The sequence below is a fragment of the Trichomycterus rosablanca genome, chromosome 14 (assembly GCF_030014385.1).
Source record: "Trichomycterus rosablanca isolate fTriRos1 chromosome 14, fTriRos1.hap1, whole genome shotgun sequence".
Taxonomy (NCBI): Eukaryota; Metazoa; Chordata; class Actinopteri; order Siluriformes; family Trichomycteridae; genus Trichomycterus; species Trichomycterus rosablanca.
In genome coordinates, this window is record NC_086001.1 from 12,922,465 (window position 1) to 12,945,243 (window position 22,779).

At 43.8% G+C, this 22,779-nt stretch overlaps 1 protein-coding gene across 1 annotated transcript; it reads left to right on the forward strand.

Moving 5' to 3' along the window:
- Positions 1-1,291: 1,291 nt before the first annotated feature.
- On the forward strand, positions 1,292-22,498 carry LOC134326667 (clathrin heavy chain linker domain-containing protein 1-like). The gene is made up of 11 exons (XM_063008845.1): positions 1,292-1,444; positions 3,265-3,452; positions 7,161-7,279; positions 7,359-7,560; positions 14,445-14,560; positions 14,701-14,800; positions 15,909-16,015; positions 16,088-16,259; positions 17,270-17,472; positions 19,736-19,915; positions 21,968-22,498. The coding sequence occupies exons 1-11, from the start codon at positions 1,292-1,294 to the stop codon at positions 22,162-22,164; spliced, it is 1,737 nt and encodes a 578-aa protein (XP_062864915.1). The 3' UTR covers positions 22,165-22,498.
- Positions 22,499-22,779: the final 281 nt, after the last annotated feature.

Below are 22,779 nucleotides of genomic sequence, written 5' to 3' on the forward strand. Positions count from 1 at the left end.
GACTCAATTGCAATAAATATAAATATTATATTTATAGATGTTCTTCAATGGTCAGGACCCCCACAGGACCACCACAGAGCAGGTATTATTTAGGTGGTGGATCATTCTCAGCACTGCAGTGACACTGACATGGTGGTGGTGTGTTAGTGTGTGTTGTGCTGGTTTGAGTGGATCAGACACAGCAGCGCTGCTGGAGTTTTTAAACACCTCACTGTCACTGCTGAACTGAGAATAGTCCACCAACCAAAAATATATCCAGCCAACAGCGTCCCGATGAAGGTCTAAAAGATAACCAACTCAAACTGCAGCAAAATATGAGCGATCATCTCTGACTTTACATCTACAAGGTGGACCAACTAGGTGTTTCTAATAGAGTGGACAGTGAGTGGACACTGTATTTAAAAACTCCTGATCCACTCATACCAGCACAACACACATTAACACACCACCATATGTCAGTGTCACTGCAGTGCTGAGAATGATCCACCACCTAGATAATACCTGCTCTGTGGTGGTCATGTGGGGGTCCTGACCATTGAAGAACAGGGTGAAAGCAGGGTAAAAAGTATGTAGAGAAACAGATGGACTACAGTCAGTAATTGTAGAACTACAAAGTGCTTCTATATGGTAAGTGGAGCTGATAAAATGGACAGTAAGTGTAGAAACAATCATAATAATAACCATAATTGCAAGCAATCTTTACATCACCTTCATGCCCCCTTTATTTCTATTGCTTTATATTGATTGAAGTTGCTGTGGGTCTTGGGGCACCCTGGGCAGTTCATTGCAGGGCTTCCCACATTGACCCCTTACTTAAGACATACAATACTTACAATATATTAGGACCATCCTAAAGGTGCATAGGGTAAAAAAGGGAGTTATTTAGAGACCATGTTAGTAATGTTACTGAATAATCTGATCAGCAGTAAACAAGCCAGCTCTGTTTTTCAAATGCTGTTTGTTGTTATTATTCACCAGTCATGTTTTTAACTGTATTGTGTATTTGTTTAAATAATACACATTTAAAATACATCTAAACTGTCACTGACCTTTATATTAACTATGTAATGTATTTATAGTGACAATAAAGTTCTACTACTACTACTAATGGTTTTATGTATGTGATTAGAATAAAACTACATTACCCATGAACACACTCGTCACCGTGGCAACCCGTTAGTTATTCCCTTCGGTACATGGACACAAAGTGAACGGTATCTTGTAACTGGTTCTGATTCGTTTGTAGTTAATGTAATACTACAGAACTAGTGTAAAACATAACATTGATAGTATGGATTTTAATGATAAAACAGCACTTGCTGAATCTGGGACTGACAGTAGTTTTATTAAATCAATAAATGAATTTATTCTAAGTGAAAAGCAGCAATTATGTTCAGAAGAAAGAGCTGATCAACACTACATTTACTCTACTGCTTTCAATAAGGTACTAATGTACATACACAACATGTATAGTATTTATTTACAGTCACATAAAGTATTCTTTATACATACAGTATATGTTAAAATAAAAAAAATGTACTTTCTGACTTATCCTGAAGTTATGTGAAAAAACTATTCCACTAATTGCTTTTATTAATTATAAAAATGTAGTTGTAGTGTGTATATCTACCTTAAACTGACACACATAAAGCCATTTAATTAATAGATATGAACAAAGATATAAGTTTAAGTAATTAAATTGCTATTGGGAAGTATTCAGACACTTTAGTAATTTGTATAATTGTAAAATACATATAATTGACTTAGATTTAGATATTGATGCAGCAAAAATGCACCTGGTTTATTAAAAAGGACGTTGCCATTAGTTCACAAGCTCTAAACATATTAAACATCAAGGTGCTCACAGAGTAATGATAGGGGCAGTAAATTTCCCTCATCATTTTTAAACATATCCAAAACATTAACTTATGCACATTAATAAAAAAAAATACAATATATTTGTGGATATATGCACTGGAAGTAATGAAATATAATAAAATGTTTTTTGTTAAATACTTAAGTTTTAATCTCATAAGATCAAAGAATTTTATAATTTTATAATTGATATATTTTATTGCCTAATGCCATTTAGGCTGTCATATGCCTTTTGCTCAACGCTGGTGTCCATGCAACAGGTTTTCCAATCTTTGCACAAGTCTTTTGAGCTCTTTTAGAATGATCATTGTACTTTCCTGACCAAGGCACTTTTTGCATGGATACCTCCCTCTACAGTGCATAAAATCATTAAACGATTCAAGGAATCAGGAGGAATTTCAGTGCATAAAGGCCAAGGGCACAAGCTTAAGCTGAGTGCCCGTGATCTTTGATCCCTCAGATGGCACTGCATCAAGAACCACCACTCAACAATAGCTGATATAACCACATGGGTGAGGGATTACTTTGGCAAACCTTTATCAAGCACTACAATACAGAGTTACATGCACAAATGCCACTTAAAACTTTACTGTGCAAAAAAGAAGCCTTATGTTAACCATGTCCAGAAGCGGCTTTGACTGCTCTGGGCTCGGAGGCATCTAGGATGGACCATCACACAGTGGAAACGTGTATTGTGGTCAGATGAATCAGCATTCCAGGTCTTTTTTGGAAAAAATGAACACCGTGTGCTCCGGACCAAAGACAAAAAGGACCATCCAGACTGTTATCAGCAACAAGTCCAAAAGCCAGGGTCTGTCATGGTATGGGGTGCCAGTGCCCTTGGCAAAGGTCATTTACACTTCTGCAGCATTAATGCAGAAAAGTACATCGAGAACATGTGCTGCTTTCAAGACATCATCTTTTCCAGGGACGTCCAGCATTTTTCAACAAGACGATGCAAAACCACATGCTGCACACATTACAAAGGCATGGCTGCGGAAGAAGAGGGTACGGGTACTGGACTGGCCTGCCTGCAGTCCTGACCTGTCCCCAATAGAGAATTTTGAAAGGAAAAATAAAATAAAATAAAAATAAAATAAAACATGAAATATCTCAGGTTCATCCTGTCTGCAATCAAATAAAAGTCAAAGTAAATGTACGAAACTCTGTGTTTTTTTATTATTTGCATTTTCAATGCTGTCCCAACTTTTTCTGATTTGGGGTTGTAGGAAGGTTAAAAAATCCATTTGAAAATCCAACCAATATCAAATTCACAGCACAATAAAGTTTTCAAAAACTCAAGGGGTCTAAATACTTTCTGAATCAACTGTAAGTATTTGTTTTTCTATTAAGAAACATGTGTTACAACCTCATTGTTACCTTTGTTAGGTGATTGATTATGCTACAGTTTACAGACCGATTCTTACAGCAATCAAGAAAGAATATGACGATATCATCAGTGCCCTGAAGAATAATGAACGTAAAGTGCAGATTGCTCATGAAAAAGCAGTGTCAATGTTGGCTCAACCAACCTCCTTAATGTACTACCAGAAAAGAGCTGTTCAACTGCAGGAGAGGTAATAACACAAATACAAGACACTTCTTTTACATATACAGTGTATCACAAAAGTGAGTACACCCCTCACATTTCTGCAGATATTTAAGTATATCTTTTCATGGGACAACACTGACAAAATGACACTTTGGCACAATGAAAAGTAGTCTGTGTGCAGCTTATATAACAGTGTAAATTTATTCTTCCCTCAAAATAACTCAATATACAGCCATTAATGTCTAAACCACCGGCAACAAAAGTGAGTACACCCCTTAGTGAAAGTTCCTGAATTGTCAATATTTTGTGTGGCCACCATTATTTCCCAGAACTGCCTTAACTCTCCTGGGCATGGAGTTTACCAGAGCTTCACAGGTTGCCACTGGAATGCTTTTCCACTCCTCCATGACGACATCACGGAGCTGGCGGATATTCGAGACTTTGCGCTCCTCCACCTTCCGCTTGAGGATGCCCCAAAGATGTTCTACTGGGTTTAGGTCTGGAGACATGCTTGGCCAGTCCATCACCTTTACCCTCAGCCTCTTCAATAAAGCAGTGGTCGTCTTAGAGGTGTGTTTGGGGTCATTATCATGCTGGAACACTGCCCTGCGACCCAGTTTCCGGAGGGAGGGGATCATGCTCTGCTTCAGTATTTCACAGTACATATTGGAGTTCATGTGTCCCTCAATGAAATGTAACTCCCCAACACCTGCTGCACTCATGCAGCCCCAGACCATGGCATTCCCACCACCATGCTTGACTGTAGGCATGACACACTTATCTTTGTACTCCTCACCCGACTGCCGCCACACATGCTTGAGACCATCTGAACCAAACAAATTAATCTTGGTCTCATCAGACCATAGGACATGGTTCCAGTAATCCATGTCCTTTGTTGACATGTCTTCAGCAAACTGTTTGCGGGCTTTCTTGTGTAGAGACTTCAGAAGAGGCTTCCTTCTGGGGTGACAGCCATGCAGACCAATTTGATGTAGTGTGCGGCGTATGGTCTGAGCACTGACAGGCTGACCCCCCACCTTTTCAATCTCTGCAGCAATGCTGACAGCACTCCTGCGCCTATCTTTCAAAGACAGCAGTTGGATGTGACGCTGAGCACGTGCACTCAGCTTCTTTGGACGACCGACGCGAGGTCTGTTCTGAGTGGACCCTGCTCTTTTAAAACGCTGGATGATCTTGGCCACTGTGCTGCAGCTCAGTTTCAGGGTGTTGGCAATCTTCTTGTAGCCTTGGCCATCTTCATGTAGCGCAACAATTCGTCTTTTAAGATCCTCAGAGAGTTCTTTGCCATGAGGTGCCATGTTGGAACTTTCAGTGACCAGTATGAGAGAGTGTGAGAGCTGTACTACTAAATTGAACACACCTGCTCCCTATGCACACCTGAGACCTAGTAACACTAACAAATCACATGACATTTTGGAGGGAAAATGACAAGCAGTGCTCAATTTGGACATTTAGGGGTGTAGTCTCTTAGGGGTGTACTCACTTTTGTTGCCGGTGGTTTAGACATTAATGGCTGTATATTGAGTTATTTTGAGGGAAGAATAAATATACACTGTTATATAAGCTGCACACAGACTACTTTTCATTGTGCCAAAGTGTCATTTTGTCAGTGTTGTCCCATGAAAAGATATACTTAAATATCTGCAGAAATGTGAGGGGTGTACTCACTTTTGTGATACACTGTACATATATATACACTGATCAGCCATAACATTAAAACCACCTCCTTGTTTCTACACTCAGTCCATGTTATCAGCTCCACTTACCATATAGAAGCACTTTGTAGTTCTACAATTACTGACTGTAGTCCATCTGTTTTTCTACATACTTTTTTTAACCTGCTTTCACCCTGTTCTTCAATGGTCAGGACCCCACAGGACCACCACAGAGCAGGTATTATTTAGGTGGTGGATCATTCTCAGCACTGCAGTGACACTGACATGGTGGTGGTGTGTTAGTGTGTGTTGTGCTGGTATGAGTGGATCAGACACAGCAGCGCTGCTGGAGTTTTTAAATACCGTGTCCACTCACTGTCCACTCTATTAGACACTCCTACCTAGTTGGTCCACCTTGTAGATGTAAAGTCAGAGACGGTCACTCATCTATTGCTGGTCATCGTCTAGACCTTCATCAGTGGTCACAGGACGCTGCCCACAGGGCATTGTTGGCTGGATATTTTTGGTTGGTGGACTATTCTCAGTCCAGCAGTGACAGTGAGGTGTTTAAACTCAATTAGCGCTGCTGTGTCTTATCCACTCGTACCAGCACAACACACACTAACACACCACCACCATGTCAGTGTCACTGCAGGGCTGAGAATGATCCACCACCTAAATAATACCTGCTCTGTGGTGGTCCTGTGGGGGTCCTGACCATTGAAAAACTGCATGAAAGGGGGATAACAAAGCATGCAGAGAACAGATGGACTACAGTCAGCAATTGTAGAACTACAAAGTGCTTCTATATGGTAAGTGGAGCTGATAAAATGGACAGTGAGTGTTAAATCAAAGTTTACATATACTGGTAAGCATTGTATTGTTTGTCATGGTTTTAAATCATGCTAGTTTGTGTGCATCCAATAAAAGTACTTGCAAGTCTCAGAAAACCCAGTCACCTTATGTTAAAATGTAGTTTAACATCCTAGAAACACCAAAAGTAAGTCTGAAACCTGGGTGACACTATTCACAGCTAAGCAAACTTTATATTAAAGCTGCCATTTAAAAATGAAATAGAAGCTGCCAAAAAATTTTAGTTTGTTGAACAAAGTACAGATTGGACTTGGACATTGTCATCCATGTTCCAGCAGATTCTAAATCATGGCTTGTGGTGGTTCTTGTTGGATCTTGGTATAAGATAATTGGGCAAAATACCACTGTCCCATGTACTTTTAATAGGTTCTTTCAAATTAGCACTGTTTATATGGTCACAGAGAAGTCATTAGCTATAAAGAATACTCTACACCAACTAACTAATATTTTTAAGTGTTTTAAGTTGATGTATGCTTATTTTAGCCCAGCAAACTTTCAGTAAATGCACAGTACATGCTTAGATTTGATCTACTGTAGATAAGTATGTTTTCCAGTCAGTTAGTAACAGAAAAATAAAGGTCATTAAACTGAAATTGACTGTCATGGCATACATGTATGTTATACACCGATTAGGCATAACATTATGACCACCTTCCTAACTGACTGGTCTGGGTTATGCAGCCCCGTACACAACAAACTGTGATGCACTGTGTATTCTGACACCTTTCTATCAGAACCAGCATTAACTTCTTCAGCAATCTGAGCTACAGTAGCCACACGGGCCAGCCTTCGCTCCCCACGTGCATCAATGAGCCTTGGCCGCCCATGACCCTGTCACCGGTTTACCACTGTTCCTTCCTTGGACCTCTATGATAGATACTGACCACTGCAGACCGGGAACACCCCACAAGAGCTGCAGTTTTGGAGATGCTCTGACCCAGTTGTCTAGCCATCACAATTTGGCCCTTGTCAAACTCACTCAAATCCTTACACTTGCACATTTTCCTGCTTCTAACATCAACTTTGAGGATAAAATGTTCACTTGGTGCCTAATATATCCCACCTACTAACAGGTGCCGCGATAATGAGATAATCAGTGTTATTCACTTCACCTGTCATAGTGTTATGCCTGGTCGATGTATAAGTGTGTGTAACTTCTTGTATGCTATTTTTTGTTTATTTAGGATTGCAATAATCGAGAGAAATACCACTGAGTTACAAGCCAAGTTGGAAGAATTAGAAAGAATGCAAGATTTACAACAGCAGGACAGTTTTGATGACCAGGCTCCTGGACAGATACCAGGTACTGCACTGTGACATTCAAATTCATTTGTTCCATACACTAATGCTAAAAGACAAACCCTGCATTTCTCTGTCTTCAGGTCTTTCAGTAAGCAAGTCATTAAGCCCAGCAGCACTACTTATGCATCTGCAAGACTTAAAGCATGAGCAAGCTAAACTATTGAGTAAAATAAAGACTCACTATGTGCCCATGCAGCTAAAAACTGATCTTGATAATAAAATCAAGACCACAATGAACCAAAGGGATGAACTTGCCATAAAGAGCCACAAACTACAGCTTCGGTAAGATCTAATCACACTATATTTCCTTTAAGATTTAAGAATAAAGTAAATTTTAATTACACTCTTTTGGTTTTACACCTTTGTTTGAGCTGTGTAAGCAAACTATTCCTGATGCTGCATGAGGTTTAAGAGTTGTTATTAAAATAATTTAACATGTATTTTTTAATGGGATACTACATTTTCTTAATTTTTGAAGATGAGTTTGTTCTAATCAAAGGAGGTCACTTCTAGCCTTTGTTTTCCCTCTCTTTCTCTTAAGTCTGAGAGCACATTCTGGGGACGATTTGTGGTTCTCTTGAGGACTTTTAAATCAATTACCATCAACTGAGGGTTTTTAAATCACTTACTTTGCTCATATTTGCCACTCTTTGGCTGAATTGAAATCTTTGTTAGAACTGAGAACGTTGGGGTGGCGCAGTGGTTAAGCACGCAAGGCCACCAATGCTGACACCTCAAGACAGGGAGTTTAGACTAGGATTGACTGGTCCAAGGGAGGAAGACAGTAGGGATTCCTCATAACTGCTGCAGTTATGACCTCTGCTGGCTGAACGATGGTGTCTGCACAGAGGAAAATGGGAAACAGTGCGTGACTCTCCGTGCAAGATATAGATCCCCATATGAACCCACTACTGCACACGTGTCAGAGGGGATGTGTGTTGGTTACGGCCCTCCTTAGTCAGGAGTGGTAGTCAGCAGCAGTAAAGGCAAAAATATAAATTGGGTGATTGGATACATTGGATATGTAACCAACTTGGATACAACTAGATTGGGAGGAAAATTGAGGGGAAAATGCAAAAGATATATATATATATATATATATATATATATATATATATATATATATATATATATATATATATATATATATATATATATACAGTATATATGTGTATATATATATAAAATTTAACTTTTTTAAAATCCAACTTAAAACTTTAACATTTATACATTTTAATAGTCAATTAATTTTTAATTGTTGCTCATCAATTGATTTTGACTCTTTAATATATCCTTGATTATGCTTAATGTCACACTGCTAGCCTTGGTGTGCTCATATGTGCCACGCCCCTCTTCTCTGTGAGCACACTCACTCCTACCATGCCTCACTCCTGATTGGTCCCCCTGAGCAATCAGCCCCAGCTGTTCCTAATCAGGGACCAGTTTAAAAAGGAGAGCTGAGGAACAGGCTGGCAGGGGTTATTTTGGTTTATGGTGGTTATTTTCCAGTGTTCCTAGCCTGTGTTTAGCCAGTGTTTAGCCAGTGTTCAGCCAGTGTTCCTAGCCTGTGTTTAGCCAGTGTTCCTAGCCTGTGTTTAGCCAGTGTTCCTAGCCTGTGTTTAGCCAGTGTTCCTAGCCTGTGTTTAGCCAGTGTTCCTAGCCTGTGTTTAGCCAGTGTTCCTAGCCTGTGTTTAGCCAGTGTTCCTAGCCTGTGTTTAGCCAGTGTTCCTAGCCTGTGTTTAGCCAGTGTTCCTAGCCTGCGTTTAGCCAGTGTTCCTAGCCTGTGTTTAGCCAGTGTTCCTAGCCTGTGTTTAGCCAGTGTTCCTAGCCTGCGTTTAGCCAGTGTTCCTAGCCTGCGTATAGCCAGTGTTCCTAGCCTGCGTTTAGCCAGTGTTCCTAGCCTGCGTTTAGCCAATGTCCCTAGCTTATGTTTAGTTTGTGTTCCTAGCCTGTGTTTAGCCAGTGTTCCTAGCCTGTGTTTAGCCAGTGTTCCTAGCCTGCGTTTAGCCAGTGTTCCTAGCTTATGTTTAGTTTGTGTTCCTAGCCTGTGTTTAGCCAGTGTTCCTAGCCTGTGTTTAGCCAGTGTTCCTAGCTTATGTTTAGTTTGTGTTCCTAGCCTGTGTTTAGCCAATGTTCCTAGCTTATGTTTAGCCTATGTTCCTAACCTATGTTTAGTCTGTATCCCTAGTTTATATTCCCAGTCCGTGTTCCCAGTCCGTGTTCCCAGTCTGTGTTCCCAGTCCGTGTACCTAGTTCATGTTCCATACTCTTGTCATTCCCTTGTTTAGTTCATTAATAAATATCTTGCCCTACATCTCTGCGTGTGTGTCCGCCCCCTTTGTCTTGTCTTTGTTTAGTCCTTAGCCCCACCGTGACATAATAACCCCTCTCTAGGACACAGCGAGATGTTTAGTCTTAGTAATTTTCCGGAGTTTGACTCCATGAGGTTTCCTCTAATCTTCTTACTTTACAAGCCAGCTCCCTATGATGGAAGTGACCTTTTGGTTGAGGGCTTTCTGCTTCAGAGCCAGCTCTACCTGCAAAACCTTCTCGACCCGCAGCCTTCTGAAACACAAAAGGTGATGTTCATGATGTCTAGGCTGAAGGGTGCTGCGCGAGAATGGGCGAGGCAGCTCTGGACTGAGAAGGGAGCAGTGCTGAACTCTGTGCAAGAGTTTGAGGGCCTCATGCGAGCTCAATTTTCTCGTCGTCACCAAGGGCTCCAGGGGTCTTTTTGTTTGTTCACCGGCCCCAGTGCCGTGTTCTCAAGTTCGGGTCAGTCCTAGGCCGAGTTCGTCTGTCCAAGTCTGTCCAATGTCTCCAGTGTTTTCGCAGCTGAGTCCAGTTTCTCCAGGGTCCAAACAGCTGACTTCTGACGCATCTCCAGGGTCCAAACAGCTGACTTCTGACGCATATCCAGGGTCCAAGCAGCTGATTCCGGACGCCTCGCCAGTGTTTTCGCAGCTGAGTCCGGTCTTTCCAGGGTCCAAACAGCTGACTTTTGACGCATATCCAGGGTCCACGCAGCTGAATGACGTTTCTCCAGTGTTTTCTCAAGTGACTTCGGACGCCTCTCCAGGGTCCTCACCGTCGTTTCAAGGAGTTTCTCAAGGATTTTTGCAGCTGACTTCGGACGCCTCTCCAGGGTCCACGCAGCTGAATGACGTTTCTCTAGTGTTTTCGCAAGTGACTTCGGACACCTCTCCAGGGTCCTCACAGTTGAGTACTGTTTCTCCAGTGTTTTCGCAAGTGACTTCAGACGCCTCTCCAGGGTCCTCACCGTTGTTTCAAGGAGTTTCTCAAGGATTTTTGCAGCTGACTTCGGACGCCTCTCCAGGGTTCACGCAGCTGAATGACGTTTCTCTAGTGTTTTCGCAAGTGATTTCGGACGCCTCTCCAGGGTCCTCACCGTTGTTTCAAGGAGTTTCTCAAGGATTTTTGCAGCTGACTTCGGACGCCTCTCCAGGGTCCACGCAGCTGAATGACGTTTCTCTAGTGTTTTCGCAAGTGACTTCGGACACCTCTCCAGGGTCCTCACAGTTGAGTACTGTTTCTCCAGTGTTTTCGCAAGTGACTTCGGACGCCTCTCCAGGGTACTCGCAGCTAAGTGACGTTTCCCCAGTGTTTTCTCAAGTGACTTCGGACGCCTCTCCAGGGTCCTCACCGTCGTTTCAAGGAGTTTCTCAAGGATTTTTGCAGCTGACTTCGGACGCCTCTCCAGGGTCCACGCAGCTGAATGACGTTTCTCTAGTGTTTTCGCAAGTGACTTCGGAAACCTCTCCAGGGTCCTCACAGTTGAGTACTGTTTCTCCAGTGTTTTCGCAAGTGACTTCAGACGCCTCTCCAGGGTCCTCACCGTTGTTTCAAGGAGTTTCTCAAGGATTTTTGCAGCTGACTTCGGACGCCTCTCCAGGGTCCACGCAGCTGAATGACGTTTCTCTAGTGTTTTCGCAAGTGATTTCGGACGCCTCTCCAGGGTCCTCACCGTTGTTTCAAGGAGTTTCTCAAGGATTTTTGCAGCTGACTTCGGACGCCTCTCCAGGGTCCACGCAGCTGAATGACGTTTCTCTAGTGTTTTCGCAAGTGACTTCGGACACCTCTCCAGGGTCCTCACAGTTGAGTACTGTTTCTCCAGTGTTTTCGCAAGTGACTTCGGACGCCTCTCCAGGGTACTCGCAGCTAAGTGACGTTTCCCCAGTGTTTTCTCAAGTGACTTCGGACGCCTCTCCAGGGTCCTCACCGTTGTTTCAAGGAGTTTCTCAAGGATTTTTGCAGCTGACTTCGGACGCCTCTCCAGGGTCCACGCAGCTGAATGACGTTTCTCTAGTGTTTTCGCAAGTGACTTCAGACGCCTCTCCAGGGTCCTCACTGTTGTTTCAAGGAGTTTCTCAAGGATTTTTGCAGCTGACTTCGGACGCCTCTCCAGGGTACTCGCAGCTAAGTGACGTTTCCCCAGTGTTTTTGCAAGTGACTTCGGACACCTCTCCAGGGTCCTCACAGCTGAGTGATGTTTCTCTAGTGTTTTCGCAAGTGACTTCGGACGCCTCTCCAGGGTCCTCACCGCTTAATTTAGGAGTTTCTCAAGGATGTGTGCAGTTGATTAATGACGTTTCTCCAGTGTTTTCGCAGTTAACTTCGGATGCCTTTCCAGAGTCCTCACAGCTGTTTCAAGGAGTTTCTCAAGGATTTTCGCAGCTGACTTCGGACGCCTCTCCAGGGTCCTCACAGCTGAGTGATGTTTCTCTAGTGTTTTCGCAGCTGACTTTGGACGCCTCTCCAGGGTCCTCGCAGCTGACTGACGTTTCTCCAGTGTTTTCGCAAGTGACTTTGGACACCACTCCAGAGTCCTCACAGCTGAATCAAGGAGATTCTCAAGGATTTGTGCAGCTGATTAATGACGTTTCTCCAGTGTTTTTGCAGCTGACTCCGGACGCCTCTTCTCAAAGGTCCACGCAGCTGACTCCGGACGCCTCTTCGCCAGGGTCCTCGCAGCTGACTCCGGACGCCTCTTCGCCAGGGTCCTCGCAGCTGACTCCGGACGCCTCTTCTCAAGGGTCCTCGCAGCTGACTCCGGACGCCTCTTCTCAAGGGTCCACGCAGCTGACTCCGGACGCCTCTTCTCAAGGGTCCACGCAGCTGACTCCGGACGCCTCTTCTCAGGGGTCAACGCAGCTGACTCCCGAAGCCTCTTCGCCAGGCTCACCGCAGCTGACTCCCGAAGCCTCTTCGCCAGGCTCATCGCAGCTGACTCCCGAAGCCTCTTCGCCAGGCTCACCGCAGCTGACTCCCGAAGCCTCTTCGCCAGGCTCACCGCAGCTGACTCCCGAAGCCTCTTCGCCAGGCTCACCGCAGCTGACTCCCGAAGCCTCTTCGCCAGGCTCACCGCAGCTGACTCCCGAAGCCTCTTCGCCAGGCTCACCGCAGCTGACTCCCGAAGCCTCTTCGCCAGGCTCACCGCAGCTGACTCCCGAAGCCTCTTCGCCAGGCTCACCGCAGCTGACTCCCGAAGCCTCTTCGCCAGGCTCACCGCAGCTGACTCCCGAAGCCTCTTCGCCAGGCTCACCGCAGCTGACTCCCGAAGCCTCTTCGCCAGGCTCACCGCAGCTGACTCCCGAAGCCTCTTCGCCAGGCTCACCGCAGCTGACTCCCGAAGCCTCTTCGCCAGGCTCACCGCAGCTGACTCCCGAAGCCTCTTCGCCAGGCTCACCGCAGCTGACTCCCGAAGCCTCTTCGCCAGGCTCACCGCAGCTGACTCCCGAAGCCTCTTCGCCAGGCTCACCGCAGCTGACTCCCGAAGCCTCTTCGCCAGGCTCACCGCAGCTGACTCCCGAAGCCTCTTCGCCAGGCTCACCGCAGCTGACTCCCGAAGCCTCTTCGCCAGGCTCACTGCAGTTGATTTCTGTTCCTGAGTTGGTGCCCCCTGATGGCACTCCTGTTCCTGAGTTGGTGTCCTCCGACGGCACTCCTGTTCCTGAGTTGGTGTCCTCCGACGGCACTCCTGTTCCTGAGTTGGCGCCCCCTGATGGCGCTCCTGTTCCCGAGTCGGTGCCCCCTGATGGCACTCCTGTCTCCAAAGGCGCTCCTGTCAAGTCAGCACCCCCAGAGGGTGCTCCTGGTTCTTTATCAGCACCCACCGACGGCGCATCTGAACTTTTGTCATGCCTGCCTGAGGACATTTTTAATGACTTCAAATTTACCCCGCAGGGCCCAGGACCTCCTTGTTTTTGTTTTTTTTAGGCACTCCAGGTGTAGTGCCTTTGGGAGGGGCATCTGTCACACTGCTAGCCTTGGTGTGCTCATATGTGCCACGCCCCTCTTCTCTGTGAGCACACTCACTCCTGCCATGCCTCACTCCTGATTGGTCCCCCTGAGCAATCAGCCCCAGCTGTTCCTAATCAGGGACCAGTTTAAAAAGGAGAGCTGAGGAACAGGCTGGCAGGGGTTATTTTGGTTTATGGTGGTTATTTTCCAGTGTTCCTAGCCTATGTTTAGTTTGTGTTCCTAGCCTGTGTTTAGCCAGTGTTCCTAGCCTGCGTTTAGCCAGTGTTCCTAGCTTATGTTTAGTTTGTGTTCCTAGCCTGTGTATAGCCAGTGTTCCTAGCCTGTGTTTAGCCAGTGTTCCTAGCCTGCGTTTAGCCAGTGTTCCTAGCTTATGTTTAGTTTGTGTTCCTAGCCTGTGTTTAGCCAGTGTTCCTAGCCTGTGTTTAGCCAGTGTTCCTAGCTTATGTTTAGTTTGTGTTCCTAGCCTGTGTTTAGCCAGTGTTCCTAGCCTGTGTTTAGCCAATGTTCCTAGCTTATGTTTAGCCTATGTTCCTAACCTATGTTTAGTCTGTATCCCTAGTTTATATTCCCAGTCCGTGTTCCCAGTCCGTGTACCTAGTTCATGTTCCATACTCTTGTCATTCCCTTGTTTAGTTCATTAATAAATATCTTGCCCTACATCTCTGCGTGTGTGTCCGCCCCCTTTGTCTTGTCTTTGTTTAGTCCTTAGCCCCACCGTGACACTTAAAACCATACTTTTGTTCAAATTCAAGAGACATTGTGTTTGAATTTTAAGTATAAATATATTCACCTGAAGTATATTAATTAACAAAAAGAAAGGAGTTGTATACCACACTGTAATTGTGTATAATACAACGTACTTAAGTAATTCTTTTTCATTCTAGTAACAAACAGCTGAATTATCTGACTGCATCCATCAAGTCTTGGGAGATATTAGAAAGCCGACCTCCTCTGCTGGAGTTCCTTACCTCTGAATTGGAGCACATCTCCAATATAAAAGGTACCATGTTACCTGTCAATTCATTCCTTGTGTGTCAACATACTTGGCTAATAAATTTGATTTAGAATCTGATTCCGATATAAGGCCAATAAAAACACTGTTCTATATTTAACCTCTTTGTTTTTGTTCTTTTATTCCAGTGTGTGATGATGATTTTGATAACATAGACACAGATGAGTCAGAAGAAATTGATCCAGCCAAAATCAAGGAGTCAAAACTTCTTGTGGAATACATTAAGAGGTTTTCACATCTTTTGTCACATGCAGGATAAAAATGTTGTTGGGGAAATTTGTTAATTATAAATCATGTGGATTTGGATACATACACTATGTGGCCAAAAATATTTGATCACCTGACCATGAGCTTGTTGGGCATCCCATCTGATCTTTTCAGCTATAACAACAGCCACTCTTCTGAGAAGGCTTCTCACAAGACTTTGAATTATGTCTGTGGGAATTTGTGCCCATGTAATCAAAAGAGCATTTCTATTGCTGGGCACTGGTGTTGGTCAAGAAAGCTCTGTGCAGGTCACTGGAGTTCTTTTAAACCAAGCATGTCTTTATAGACCTTGCTTAGGGGCACGTAATTTCCATAAGAAAAGGGCCTTCCTTAAACTGTTGATGCAAAGTTGGAAGCATATCCTTTCCTTTAGATAATTGATTTACTACACAAATTAGCAACTGTTGAAGCTGAAACACTTAATTAAAAAATTAAAAGGGGTGTCCCAATACTTTTGTCAATATAGTGTATTTTTATATACCAGAGTACCCAAGCTAATTTCAAATTATGGTCCTTGGGTCCCTGGGGTGCTGCACAGCAACATGGGTTCTGAGGACCTGGGTTTCCTTATTTTGTGGTTTGGCTGTTTTAAGTTGCCTTCTAAGTAAAATTGCTTAAAGTAAATAGACAAATGTGGGATGGGTGGCTCAATGGCACAGTGGGTAATGTGGTGGTCTCACAGCAAGTAGAGCCTGGGTTTAATCCCCTGGCCAGGCATCGAGGGTCCTTTTTGTGTGGAGTTTGCATGTTCTCCCTGTCCTAATGTGGGTTTCCCAAGTCCAAAGACATGCAGTCAGACCAATTGGAGCTACTAAAATTGCTCTAGGTGTGAGTATGTGTGTATATCTGCCCTGTGATATCAGACCCACCACAACCCTGACCAGGATAAATTGGTGGTGAAAGAGACAATAAATGAATGAATATATAAGCATGTGATGTTCTGTGATTAATTCCTCCCTGTTTAGGGTGTATGGCCTTTTTTACCATTTCTTTGACCACCTAGCTAACAAAGTTGAGGTTCATACACCAGCTCAACCATAAAGCAGTGTTGCATTTCTCCCATGCGCAGGTTTGATGATCTGTTTAAAGCTGGTGAATATGCAGCTGCTGCCTTTCATGCTGCTAAGTCTTCTCAAGGAGTGCTGAGAGAAATGGAGACCTTGGAGAGATTTAAATGTAGGTATTTACGCACTTCATATTCATTTTGGCTAACATTTTTTGCTAACATTTAATTGTTCTGTTTTTTAGCGGTCACAGAGTATGAAGGAGAACTTCCTCCTGTGCTGCTCTTCTTCCGGGCCCTGATCTTAACTCAGCCTGAAAAACAAATACCAGGAAAGGAGTTGTCTTTGGAGGGTACTCGCTGTGCCTTACAGCATGGTTATATTGAGCTGGTTGCTTTTGGGGTGACTCAGCACAGGTAAAGTATTACAGAAAATTGTCTAGAACAATCTAGAGCCAAACATGTTTTGTCTTTATTTTTACATGTACATATAATGGGTCACACGTGAGTTACTTAAGGAAAGAGCTACATACACGACATGAACTCAACCACTTAACCATTGGCTGCACTCACCAGGTCGTTATTATTATATTACAATATTTTTGTTAAGTAAAATTAAAATAACTACAATTGTGCATTGAAAATACCAGAGCCAGGAATTTGGACTTGAAGTCTGTTGTAGATTATTTTGCTGAGCGCAAGGCATGTCACATGAGCTTATGAGTAAGTTCCTTTAATTCATCCTGATCATCTATCAGCATATTTTCTTTTGAATGACCCTGGCTGTATCTGAGGAGGGCATCCCCGCCCACCCCGCGCTCCCTCTGACGCATGCGCAGTACACCGACCCCTTCTTATTCGCCACACGAGGCCAGTATTCATGCGCGGAGAGCCACACATTGATCTCTGAGCTCCTCCACTGTATGTATAGGCACCTCGGGCTACTACCTAAAATTTGTTGAGCCCAATTTGTGGGGCCCAATTTATTTTTTGCACTGGGGCCCATGAGCTCCTAGTTACGCCACTGATCTGAATTATATTTCCTTGTGAATGTTACTGATATCAGTAACATATTCAAAATCAAAAACAGACTAAAGAAGCTCTAAATTTCTTTAGTTTCTAGATTCACTCTTGTTGATTTGTTAGACTCACATTTCTTTTAATGAGCGTAAGGGCCATTTAGAAAGCAATTCAATTACAGAACCTTAACTGCAAAGTAGTAAGCAAAGCTCGAGAGCTAATCTGTATTGTAATTGGATCTGTTTTAAATGAAACTAAATTAAGAAGAATTTTACCCTGAAAGTACAGCCACTTTAAAGCACATCTTTGGGGATCTGTCTAACACCATCTCTGATTTTGCTTCTTTTTGGTCCACTGAGTAATCCATGAAAGTACGTGGTTGATTACTATGCATTCTACACCCACAGGTTGACATACAGTGAAGAATTAGGTGATATTCTTTGTAACCATGGAGATGAGGACCCACGCATAATGGACACTTGCTTGGCCTTAGCCTACATTGTTTACTTGGCCTGTTGTGTACTGCGCAAGGCCGCGTTAAGCATGTGCAAACGAGGCCTGACCCGGGCTGCTGTAGAATTCATGCACTGCAACAAAATCTTCACAGTAGGTAAGATACAGTATTCTACATCTACATCTACATCTGTATGGCCATAAGGATCTAGTCATTCCCTTTAATAACTGAGTTTAGTCATATCTATTGCTAACAGGCTTATAAAATCAATGACATGTAATATAAGCTTTCTAGCTTGGGGCAACAGTTTGGAAAAGGTCTTTTCTTGTTTATATAGACATGTTTTGATGAGCTTGGTGTGGAGGAAATACAGTGGCCTGCTCAGAGCCTCTTAACCCCAACAAAGTGGGATTAGCATCCCTGCCAGATCTAACAGTCAGAAGTTTTGTTTTAACTCTTCTGTAATGTTTGGCTATCGTCATTGTTAGTAATTAGCAAAGGAAGTGGTGCAGCTAGCTAGTCTAACTTACTGCATTAGTCAAACCATTTACATTAAACCAAATTGTCATATATACATATACAGGTGTACAGTACAATGAAATTCTTTTCCCGCATATCCCAGCTTGTTTGGAAGCTGGGGTCAGAGCACAGGGTCAGCCACAGTATGGCGCCCCTGGAGCAGACAGGGTTAAGGACCTTACTCAAGGACCCAACAATTGCTGCATAGCAGAGCCTGGATTTGAACTGACAATCTTCTGACTGATAGCCCAAAGCTCTACCCACTGGGCCGCCACTGTCCCACAAACTTTGACCTCAACATGATTTAAACACACAGCATTCTGACCTCGAGGTCTCGCGAGGTGTACAAAAGTTTGATCGCCTCTTGTTTATACTATTTTATGCAGACTACAACTGGTGTGAGGGTGCTTTGCTTCTTGGGATGTGGTTGACTTGTCATTATAGACACTATACTTAATTTCACTAGGTATTCAAAACATTTCTTTTTTTGCTATTTCGTTTATGCGTTGTTCCCCTCTCCTCCCAATTTCGGTAGTCAATTCGTCCTCCACTGCTGGAGACCCCGGCTGTATCTGAGGAGGGCATCCCCACCCGCCCCACGCTCCCTCTGACGCATGCGCAGTACACCGACCCCTTCTTATTCGCCACACGAGGCCAGTATTCATGCGCGGAGAGCCACACATTGATCTCTGTGCTCCTCCACTGTATGTATAGGCACCTCGGGCTACTAACTAAGATCCTTACACAGCGTCGAAGACCCCACCCACTTCTCAGTCCGGTCTTTTACCCACCCGACAGACTTATAATGGCAAATTTTGTCGGCTGCAGGCATTGCCAATCATGCCCACTAGAGGGCGTCCAGTCAACCGGTAGCAGAGCTGAGGTTCGTATTTGGGAGTTCATTGTTGTTAAGCTGATGTTAGGTTATGAAGCAGTACAGTCATTCCAAACCCAAAAGTAAACCCATACCTAATGTATATACATACACTGATCAGCCATAACATTAAAACCACCTCCTTGTTTCTACACTCACTGTCCATTTTATCAGCTCCACTTACCATATAGAAGCAATTTGTAGTTCTACAATTACTGACTGTAGTCCATCTGTTTCTCTGCATACTTTGTTAGCCCCCTTTCATGCTGTTCTTCAATGGTCAGGACCCCCACAGGACCACTACAGAGCAGGTATTATTTAGGTGGTGGATGATTCTCAGCACTGCAGTGACACTGACATTGTGGTGGTGTGTTAGTGTGTGTTGCGCTGGTATGAGTGGATAAGACACAGCAGCACTGATGGAGTTTTTAAACACCTCACTGTCACTGCTGGACTGAGAATAGTCTACCAACCAAAAATATCCAGCCAGCAGTGCCCTGTGGGCAGCGTCCTGTGACCACTGATGAAGATCTCAAAGATGACCAACTCAAACAGCATCAATAGATGAGCGATCGTCTCTGACTTTACATCTACAAGGTGGACCAACTAGGTAGGAGTGTCTAATACAGTGGACAGTGAGTGGACACGGTATTTAAAAACTCCAGCAGCGCTGCTGTGTCTGATCCACTCATACCAGCACAACACACACTAACACACCACCACCATGTCAGTGTCACTGCAGTGCTGAGAATGATCCAACACCTAAATAATACCTGCTCTGTGGTGGTCATGTGGGGGTCCTGACCACTGAAGAACAGGGTGAAAGCAGGATAAAAAGGTATGTAGATAAACAGATGGACTACAGTCAGTAATTGTAGAACTACAAAGTGCTTCTATATGGTAAGTGGAGCTGATAAAATGGACAGTGAGTGAAGAAACAAGGAGGTGGTTTTAATATTATGGCTGATTGGTGTATATGTACTTTTTATAATTAACCAACATCCTTTGTGTGTGTGTGTATTGTAGATGACTGTATGTTTGTGGTAAGAGCATGTCCCAGTCTGTCTCTGCTACGTGAGTTGACTCAGCAGTCAGGGAGAAAACCAGCAATGATGTCTGTGGGCTTTGTGTGCCATACCCTCCTCAACACAGACCAGGAGGACCTGACCTTCCAGTTGCTGGAAGAAATCCATACAGCCGGCAAAGGTTAGCACTCTCACACTCATGCACACACAACTGTATCTCAATTAAATTACATCTGTGATATTTCTAGGTTCCATGTCAGCTAAGATCAGCTCAGTGTAACATTAACTAATTTATTTAGTTTATTTAGCAATTGTACATACACTGATCAGCCGTAACATTAAAACCACCTCCTTGTTTCTACACACATTGTCCATTTTATCAGCTCCACTTACCATATAGAAGCACTTTGTAGTTCTACAATTACTGACTGTAGTCCATCTGTTTCTGTACATACCTTTTTAACCTGCTTTCACCCTGTTCTTCAATGGTCAGGACCCCACAGGACCACTACAGAGCAGGTATTATTTAGCTGGTGGATCATTCTCAGCACTGCAGTGACACTGACATGGTGGTGGTGTGTTAGTGTGTGTTGCGCTGGTATGAGTGGATCAGACACAGCAGCGCTGCTGGAGTTTTTAAATACCGTGTCCACTACCTGTCCACTCTGTTAGACACTCCTACCTAGTTGGTCCACCTTGTAGATGTAAAGTCAGAGACGATCGCTCATCTATTGCTGCTGTTTGAGTTGGTCATCTTCTAGACCTTCATCAGTGGTCACAGGACGCTGCCCACGGGGGAGTCCAGCAGTGACAATGAGGTGTTTAAAAACTCCAGCAGCGCTGCTGTGTCTGATCCACTCATACCAGCACAACACACACTAACACACCACCACCATGTCAGTGTCACTGCAGTGCTGAGAATGATCCACCACCTAAATAATACCTGCTCTGTGGTGGTCCTGGGAGAGTCCTGAACATTGAAGAACAGCATGAAAGGGGGCTAACAAAGTATGCAGAGAATCAGATGGACTACAGTCAGTAATTGTAGAACTACAAAGTGCTTCTATATGGTAAGTGGAGCTGATAAAATGGACAGTGAGTGTAGAAACGAGGAGGTGGTTTTAATGTTATGGCTGATCGGAGTATATCCTCTAATTGTACATATATCCTCTTTCCTCCCCTTATCCTTTTCCACACTTTTAAAAAATCTATTTATTAAGAATTTCAAAAACATATGACATCACTTTTCTACATAACCACCTTCTGATGCATTTTTCCCAGCGTCGTACCAACTTTTTAATGCCATTAGCAAAAAATGTTTTGGTTGAGTGTGTAGCCACTGATGTACCACTGCTTTCACATCATCATCACATGAAAATCTTCTTCCCCTTAAAGCTTCTTTGAGTGTCCAAAAAGGTGGAAATTAGATGCCACTAAATCCAGACTATAAGCTTCTCTCAGTCTCTCAGACACGACCAATTACTACTCCTCCCACCCTCACGTTTCCAACCAAAATATAAAAGTGTGGAAACTTCCCTCGTATTTAATCTCCATGTTAGTAACTAGCTTACTGCCTAACTTCCACCTGCAGCACACCACTTATCTAACATCTGCTTTTTTTATATATATTTTTTTTTATGCATTTTCTTCCCTTTTTCTCTTTTTTAGAGCGTCCAATTGCCCCATTGCATCCTGCTTCCTCTCCACCAATGCCGATCTCTGCTCTGATCGAGGAGAACGAAGCTAACCCACGCCCCCTCCGACACGTGGGCAGCAGCCATATGCATCTTACTTTGACGAGTGCAGTACAGCTTAGCTGCGTGTACGGAGGGACACACCCTAAGAGCACTCTTTTCTCATCTCTGTGCAGGCGCCATCAATCAGCCAGCAGAGGTCGTAATTGCATTAGTCATGAGAGAGAGAGACCCCATCCGGCTTAGTCGCGCCCATATGAACAACAGGCCAATCGTTGTTCACGGGGGCGTTCAGCCTAGCCGGCAGGCAGAGCCGAGATTCTATACAATGTATTCGAGATCCCAGCTCTGGTTCCAGCGTGTGTTTTTACTGCTGCGCCACCGGAGCGGCTCTAACATCTGTTTTTGTTATTAAGAATGATTTTTGATTTAATTAAACATAAAAATGCCAGTTACAGTCACCTACTACTTGTAAGGCACCCAGTCTAAAATCTGCTGTGTGAACAAACCTAAATTGTCTTATTTTGCTCTATAACCAGGCGATTTGGAGAAAACCATCCTGAATGACGAAATGTGTGGTGCAGAAAGCTGGAATGAGATCGCCACACATTGCAAGAATTCTAACCGGCCTCAACTGGCACAGGAAATATCCTCCACCCTGCTGTGCCAGCCTGGCATCATCCGCCTCTCCCCAGACATCGAAAGTGCCAAGCTGATGGAACACGTGTTCATGTAACTAGTCGACCACCAGGTGGAGGCTTAGGGACTGAGCTTGTTTAAAACATCCACCAGTAATGAGAGGATTTTTGATTTATCAGCATTTCAAGAACACTGTAACAGCAAAAATGAGATTATAGCTACAATTTGGCTGTCTTGCTGCTCTTGAGGTTTAATGGATGAATTGTAAAGCAGACATCCCACATATACATAGCGGCTCCCTGATGCCCGCAAGTCAGATAAAATCTGCCGGAATCTAGAACGAGTGGCCAAGAGCGCGCACACACACACACCCAGGCGACACAGACTTTTTTCCCAATCGCGTATTAAATCCGTTATCTGATATACAATGTAGCGCACTATGTAGGAAACATAAATCAATTGTCTAATATACTGTCTAGTGCACTATGTAGGGGACATAAATCCGTGATCTGATATACAATCTAGTGCACTACGTAGGGAACATAAATTCATATCTAAAATACTGTCTAGTGCACTATGTAGGGAACATAATTAATTATGTAATACACTATCTAGTAAACTATGTAAGGAACACAAATCATCATCTAGTTATACTTTCTAGTGCACTATGTAGTGAACATGAATGCGTTATCTAATACACTATCTAGTGCAC

Excerpts from the sequence above, each read along its gene's own strand:
- LOC134326667 (XM_063008845.1), top strand. The coding sequence starts at position 1,292 with ATGGATTTTAATGATAAAACAGCACTTGCTGAATCTGGGACTGACAGT. Across the intron at positions 3,453-7,160 it reads GCTGTTCAACTGCAGGAGAG|GATTGCAATAATCGAGAGAA; the intron begins GTAATAACACAA and ends TTGTTTATTTAG. Across the intron at positions 14,561-14,700 it reads GCACATCTCCAATATAAAAG|TGTGTGATGATGATTTTGAT; the intron begins GTACCATGTTAC and ends CTTTTATTCCAG.